At 40.1% G+C, this 7,826-nt stretch overlaps 1 protein-coding gene across 1 annotated transcript in view; it reads left to right on the forward strand.

Annotated features, from left to right (window-relative positions):
• ATP2C2 (ATPase secretory pathway Ca2+ transporting 2) overlaps nt 1–7,558 on the forward strand; it is a 111,787-nt gene extending 104,229 nt beyond the window's left edge. The window contains exons 25-27 of the mRNA XM_043985342.1: nt 3,456–3,554; nt 3,979–4,120; nt 7,122–7,558. Coding sequence (XP_043841277.1) covers nt 3,456–3,554; nt 3,979–4,120; nt 7,122–7,240 — 360 coding nt within the window. The 3' untranslated portion in view covers nt 7,241–7,558. The remainder of the gene's footprint in view (nt 1–3,455; nt 3,555–3,978; nt 4,121–7,121) is intronic.
• The last annotated feature ends 268 nt before the right edge of the window (nt 7,559–7,826 follow it).

Genomic DNA, 7,826 nt, shown 5'->3' on the forward strand with positions numbered 1-7,826 from the left:
TTCTGACTGCTAAACTTTTAACTGCCCAAGAAGAGCTGCTTGGCTTTCATCATTGTTATCAGTCACCCCTGTCCCTATCCCAAAGTATCTAGGGTTCCTATTTGTCCTTGGCTTTGTGCTCAGAACTGCCACAAAGCGAGTCCTCGATGTTTCAGCTAATGGTCTAAGGCAGACTATGCTTTATGCAAGAGAACAAAAGTCTCACGGTAGAACGCAAAATTTGGAAAAAAAAGATTTGTTCAAGCCGTCACTGCAGAGATGAGGCTGATTCTGTAACACACCAGTCAGAACCTGCACATCCAAATGAGCCCTCCCCCTCATATTATCTTTGGAAGGTGATTTTGCCAAGTGAGGGAGGTCATGTGTATCGAGATCTTTGCAAACCATAAAACGTTATATAAATGTCAGCTATTATGATAGCTATTATTGTCATTATCAGGAAGATGAAGAACCCCCAATTATATTGTACTTTAGAGTTCACCGAGTGCTCTCCTCACAATGGTCCTCTGGCATAGGCACTGTGAGCATTATCATCACCATTTTATAGAGAAGGAAACCAAGGTCCAAAGACACAAAATGACTTGTCAGAAGGTCAGAAGGTGTAGGCCTTGGTGCTTAGAACTGTCTTTGGACTTCAGGGTGCCTTTTACTACACTAAGCACTATACAGTTTGAGATTCCTCTTTGGAAACAGGTTTTCTTTCTTTCTTCTTCTTCTTTTTTTTTTTTGGTGGGGCAATGAGGGTTAAGTGACTTGCCCAGGGTCACACAGCTAGTAAGTGTCAAGTAGATGAGGCCTGATTTGAACTCAGGTCCTCCTGAATCCAGGGCCGGTGCTTTATCCACTGCGCCACCTAGCTGTCCCCTGGAAACAAGTTTTAGAGCAAATCTGAATCGTGTAAGAAAATGACTTTTGTTACTGTATAGGACCACATACTTCTTGACTGATATTGTGACCCCTCCTTCTCCAGTAACTTTAGGCCATTTCTAAAGATGAAGTCAAGTCAAAAATGGTTTGGCAACAAGGGAGATACCAAGATAAATAAGACAGGGTACCTGAACTCAGCAGCTGACCGCTTAGTGAAGGCCATGTAAATAGATGACGAGGAGAGAAGTTATAAAGAGAATTGATGGACAAACCAAGTACACAGCACTGTGACAGTTTGAGGAGGGAGATGTCACACAGCTGGGGATAAAGTGCCATAGAGATGTGGTTGGTGGGGCAGGGGGAGTGTGATGGTGACTTGCTGCTCTGTGACTCTGGACAAGTTACTGCTTCCTCCTCATAAAATGAGGCAGTTGACCAGATTATCTTTAAGGTCCATTTCCCTCTCTGAGATTCTGGAGTAATTTGTTATCCTCTTGTGAAAATACCATTTGAGGCTTGACGTGAACTAGGAAATCCAGTTGCTCCATTCACTCATTATCTCTTATTGGCCCACTGCAGTTGACACAAATGAGAATTATGTCCCTCACCTGTGTAAAGCACTTTGTTTATAAAGTTCTAGACTTCAATCATATCTCCTCTAAGTCTCTGTTTCCAGATGGAAGTGCTTTACTCTTCTTAGTCCATTGTCACAAAGATAACCATCTCATTTTATCCTCACAATGATCCTATAAAGTCGGAAGAATAGTGTCATATCTATTTTATAGATGAAATGAATACAGCTCTCAAGTCACCACTAATTCTTCTTTTCTCTAGACAAAACCTCTGGGAGGTGCCTTCAACATTATCTTGAAGCTTCTTACCATCCTGATTACCTTTGTCTAGATATTCTCGAATTTGTCAGTGTCCATCCTGAACTAGGACTCTTAGAATTTTCACACTGGATCAGATGCCATAGCTGAGTCCGTCCAGTATGATGTCTGTCTCCGACTTGCACACTATGGGGAAAATTGTGGACAGAGCATAGCTATTCTCATTGGGTCAAACTCAGACATTAGTGATGTTCTTCACATCCCAATTTCTCTTGGGAATACAGTAGGAATATATCTGTCAGTATCTTCATATAAGCCTTTATAATCTCTTTATTATCCTAGTCTTTTGTACCTTGTGGTAATGAGTCCCCTAAGTTTGCATTAGCTATTGAACAAAATGGTATTTTTTATGTTTCTTATATTACATTGTTAAAGGATGCAAGAAGGGTTGGGTAGACATTATCCTCAATCTAGGGTCCATTATCACCTCACCCAAACCATTCATAACTGTGTTAATCTTGATCACATTCCCTCTTATTTTTCATGTTTCCTGACAGAAGTGTCTTAATCTTTTTCATCTGTCCTTACACAGAATTTTCCCCATCCTCTTGACCTTCTTAGTTGTTCCTCTCAAGCTCCTCCAGTTTCATCTTCCTTCTCTTGAATTGCAATGATCAAAACTACACAGGGCACACCAGTTTCCAGTACACCAAGGTTTTGTCCAAGGGCAAGATAATATCTTCTGTTTCCGATATAATCCATATAATGCTTGACATTTTGTTGGTCTTTGAATGCAGTAACACACTGAACCACCATTTACAAGGAACAATCTATGATGACACCTGGGTCACTTTCTGGGCCACAAGGAATGGTTCTGAACACATTCTCCTCTATTCTCTTCTAAGCACAGCTTAAGTCACACATGCACACATTGATGCTTCTCAGTGTTTGGGTTTTGGCTACTTAGAATTGCTCAGTGTTAAAATAAACTTGGAGGCTTTCCTATACTCCCTTTTCCAGATCATTACAAAGATATACACAGAGACACACAGATGAATATTGTTCCTTTGAGAACTGAACTACTTACATTTCTCCATCAAAAGAAGCACCAGTATATCTCTGCTCCCTCTATCTCTAAGCTGGTTTCCTATCCAGAGTGTCTGTCTTTGTCTCTGTCTCTCAATTAAAAAAAAAAAATAATTGGGTGGTTCCTTGGCCTAGGCATCCCTAGAGAAGATCTAAACAAATAATATGGCATATTTTATACACATTTTATCCGTTCCATGCTTTGCTCCCTCAAAGAACTCAAATAGGTTGGCCAGGAACAATTGCCTTTTATAGAAATCACAAGGTTCAGCAGTTCTATTCCTTATTGACCTTTAGTTTTCAGAGTTATTTTTAGTCTTTTTAATGAGCAGAGGATCATAATCACCATCTGCCATTTGCAACAAGTTGTATGTTTTGGCCAACAGGGCCACGCTGTCACCCAGGAATTCCTTCACAGCTCACAAACCAGTCTCATCTGGTTCCAGCAATTTTTCATCTTTTGTCTGGTAGTGGTAGGGCATCGTTATGTATTTGAATTACTAATTCAATTCTGAGTGCAATGAGATAATTCAGGAGCAAGAAAGAGGGGGAATTCTCTTCATCTTCATCCTTACCCAGGAATATTCTGATGGACTCTCCCTTTAATGAATTGCTTCAAGGCTAATAATTTTCCCTCTTTTGCAACATTCCCTTTTACATACATTTCACCAGATTCCTGATGGCAAGGAAATCACCCCGAGGACAACGACGATGACATTCACTTGTTTTGTGTTTTTTGATCTTTTCAATGCCTTGACCTGCCGTTCTCAGGTGAGACAGATGTTGCCCAATTAAATGCTTCAGCTCTAGACTCAGAAGCATTTTCTAACTGTTTTTGTAGAAAATGAAGCAATAAATGTGTTGTGCCCAAAAGAAAACCCAGCATGATTTAGCAGGAGACAGTGGGATGGTAGAAAGAACACTTGGATAGTCAATCAGAAGGACTGAACTCCAAGTCTAACTGTGAATACGCATCTGTGTGTGAAATTGTTGGGAAAAACATTCAAATGACTTGCCCTCAGTTTCCCATTCATATAATGAGAGGAACAAATCAATGATTTCTCTGGTTCCTTATACTCTACAGCTCCTAGGAGCTGTTATATGGTTTCAAATAGACACATTTGCAGTAATGGTTGATCTGCTTTTGGCTGACAGACTAAAAACAGTGTTTTTTTTTTCTCCTCGCACCACACAGACAAAGCTGATATTTGAGATCGGGTTTTTCAGAAACCGCATGTTTCTATATTCAGTGCTAGGATCCATCCTGGGGCAGCTGGCTGTCATCTACATTCCCCCACTACAGAAAATCTTCCAGACCGAAAATCTGGGAGCACTAGGTAAGCTGGTGAGGTATGAGGGAAATGATGGGAAATAAACAGGATGCTGTTGGGAATTAGCCAAAGCCAATATGATATTAGATTGAAATAGTGAAAGAAAGGTATTGGTTGAAACCTATTCCTGCCTGTTAAGGTGAACAGTAATAATAACAATAATTATATTAACTGATATATATATACACATACATATATATGTATGTGTATATATGTTTATGTGTGTGTGTGTATATATATATATGTATGTATAGAGAGAAAGAATGCGAGAGAGAGTACCTACTATGTGCCAGGTACTGTGCTAAGCACTTTAGAGTTATTATCTCATTTGATTACTACAACCCTGGGAAGTAGGTACTATTATTTACTCCCATTTTACAGATAAGAAAATTGAGGCAAACAACAGCTAAGTGGTTAAGACTAGGGTCACACAGGTAATAAGTGTCTGAAGGCAGATTTGAACTCAAGTCTTCCTGATTCCAAGCACAGCGCTCTATCTACTGCACCATTCAGATGCCCCTGGAAAAAGCCCTAGAATGGGTAGTAGTGGTGAGTCTATTCACAGAGTTCTCCAAGAAGATACTGTACATAGGCTATAGTCAGGTAGAAATGTCCAGCAGGCAGAAGGAAAAGAGGTCAGGGAACAACTGGGGCCATATATACAGCATCAGCCAATCAATAAGAATTTATTAAGAGCAAGGAATTTTGCTAGGATTGCAAAAAGGAAAATGAATCAGTCTATTGGGAGAGACAACATGTATGGAGAGAGAGAGAGAGAGAGAGAGAGAGAGAGAGAGAGAGAGAGAGAGAGAGAGAGAGAGAGAGAACGAGAACACACAATAAATACCAGATAGTGTTGGAGGGATGGCATCAGCAATGGGGTGGAGGGGAAGAGGGGGACAGGAGATGGTGTTTGTCTTGAGTTTTGAGGGTAAAATCTCATTTTCAGAGGTAGCTATGAGGAAGGAATACTTTCCAAAATGGAGGAAGCCTGTGCAAAGGCATAAAGATAGGAGGCAAAATATGTATGAGAAATAGCAAGAAAACCTGGTTTTATTGGACCATAGTAAGGATAAATCACAAGAAAATCTTGGGACTCTTCCAGTAGCAGAAAAACTTAAAGGTGGGCATGAAAGGAATAGCGTGTGTGTGTGTGTGTGTGTGTGTGTGTGTGTGTGTGTGTATACATGTATATTCACATTTGCATATACATATATTTATATACACACACACATATATATATTTATATGTATGATAAGGCTAGAAAGGTATGTTGGGGCTAGGATGAGAAGGATTTTAAATGCTAAATAGAAGAGTGTTTTATTATGAGCCATTGAAGTTTGAATAAGGAAGTGTTACCTCCACTTGAGCTGTGTGGAGGATGAATTAGAGAGGGGAGAATCTGGGAGCAGGGAAACCAACTAGGAGGCTCTGACAGTAATCTAGGCAACAGGGGATAGGAACCTTGTGGTGGCAATATGAATAGGGAGAAGAGAGTGGACGGGAGATTCAGAGGTAGAAATGACAAGATCTGGCAACTAACTGGATATATGGCTGAGGGAGAATGAGGACTCAAGGACAATACTGAGGATGTAAGCCTGGATGACTAGAAGGTGGTGATGGTGAAAAGGAAGAGGAGGGGGAGAGGGAGAAGGCAACAAGGGTGGCAATGAGGAGGAAGAGGAGAAGGAAGAGGAAGTAGTTTGGGAGATGGGTGGGCTGAGGATGATGAGTTGTGTTTGAACATGTTGAGTTTGAAATGCGCAACACAATGGAATTTTAGGATTGGCATTGGTTATAGCCATCTAGGAGTTATCTGCATAGATGATTAAAATCATGGGATCTAATGAAATCACCACTTAACAGTACAGATTGTGAAAAGGACCTAAAACAGAGCCTTAGGCTATACACAGGAGACTGAGAAGTGGTCAGATGAATAGGAAAACCAAGAAAGAGGAGTATCGCAATAACCTAGAGAATCTCCAGAAGATAAGAGGTCAACAATGTCAAATGCTGCAGAAGGGTCAAGAAGGATCATAGATGGCATTAGACTGGACCTTAGCAATTATCTAATCCTGTCTCCTTATTTTATAGATGAGGAAATGGCATAGTCGTATAGATAGGATAAGGAGTGGAATGAGGATTCAAATCAGTGTCTTGATTGAGTCCAATATCAGTGCATGTTTCATTGTGTCACTGATTCGGCAATCATCTACAAAGAGGTGGAAACTGAAGCTGTAGGAGTGGATACAGTCACTGTTTGAGAAAAAAGAGAGAAGATGCAGCTAGGTGACACAGTGGATAGAGCACCGGCCCTGGAGTCAGGAGGACCTGAGTTCAAATCTGGCCTCAGACACTTGACACTTACTAGCTGTGTGACACTGGACAAGTCACTTAACCCCAATTGCCTCACTAAAAAAAAAGAGAGAGGGAGAGAGGAGAGGAAGAAATTGAGGTTTTGAGCCTGGGTACCTGGAAGCATAGTGGCATCTTTGATAATAATGAAGTTCAAACTTTGGGCATGGTATGGGAGAGAAGATAATGGGTTCCATTGTGGACATCTTGAGTTTGAGCTGGGCCAAAGGCAGTGGGAGTCGGTGGCTATGCCCAAAAGAATTTAGGGCTGAATATATAGATATGGGAATTGTCTGCATTACTGAATCCATGGGAGCTGATAAGATCAAGTGAGAATATAGAAGGGGGGGAAAGGATGGAAAGAGAAACCCTAACTACAGAGCCCAAGGATGGAAGGAGGACCTAATCCTAGGAATTATCGAGGGAAGAGGCAAGAGTTGAGAACAAGGCTGGTGGGCATATTCTCTGGGTTGCTTTTCATGAAGAAGTATGAGGACAGGAAAGAGGTGAATTGCCATTGAATTTTAATACAAGTTGCCAGGCCTTTTAAAAGGACTGGTAAAGATAATTACCTTGAATAGTTTAAAAAAAAATTTACATTTGTCTCTGAACTGTGTAATTCATGATTTTTCTTCTTTTTACTTCTTGGCAGACTTGTTGTTTTTAACAGGCTTGGCTTCATCTGTCTTCATTCTATCAGAGCTCATCAAACTATGCGAAAAATACTGCTGCAGAAGTGAGATAGTCAAGACTCACCATGAAGTAGTGTAATGGATCCCAACCAGTGTAACATTTTTATAAATAGTGTCTATTTTTGCTGAAACTGTGACCTGTTTTTTTCAGAGATGAACCCAAAGACAAATTTTTAGATAACATCACTTATGTTGATGACCCCTTCAGCTGCCAGACTTGATTCTTCTCCTTTGAAAAACCTGCCATAACCTACATCAATTTTACCCTGGGTGGTTCCAAAGTACAGCAGGCAAAGGCTTTATTTTCACTATGTGTTACTCTATACATCTAAGGGCTATCATTTGGGACACCTGTGTTGTGCCTGGCAGAGAAATCTCACACTATTTATTTATTAAATTACAGCGGTTTTTATTAATAAAATATATTAAACTGAGAATCAGAGCATCTTTCTTTTTTTATTTAAGCATTTTATTTTCCTCCAATTACATATAAAAACACTTTTAACATCAATTTTTAAAACTTTTGTGCTCCAAATTCTCTCCCTTCCTCCGCTCCCGCCTTGAGAAGGCAAGCAATTCAACATAAGTTATTAATGTGTAGTTATGCAAAACATTTCCATATTAGTCAGGTTGTGAAACAGACAAAAATCCTCAAGAAAAATAAA

The sequence above is a fragment of the Dromiciops gliroides genome, chromosome 2, assembly GCF_019393635.1.
Source record: "Dromiciops gliroides isolate mDroGli1 chromosome 2, mDroGli1.pri, whole genome shotgun sequence".
NCBI classification, from domain to species: Eukaryota; Metazoa; Chordata; class Mammalia; order Microbiotheria; family Microbiotheriidae; genus Dromiciops; species Dromiciops gliroides.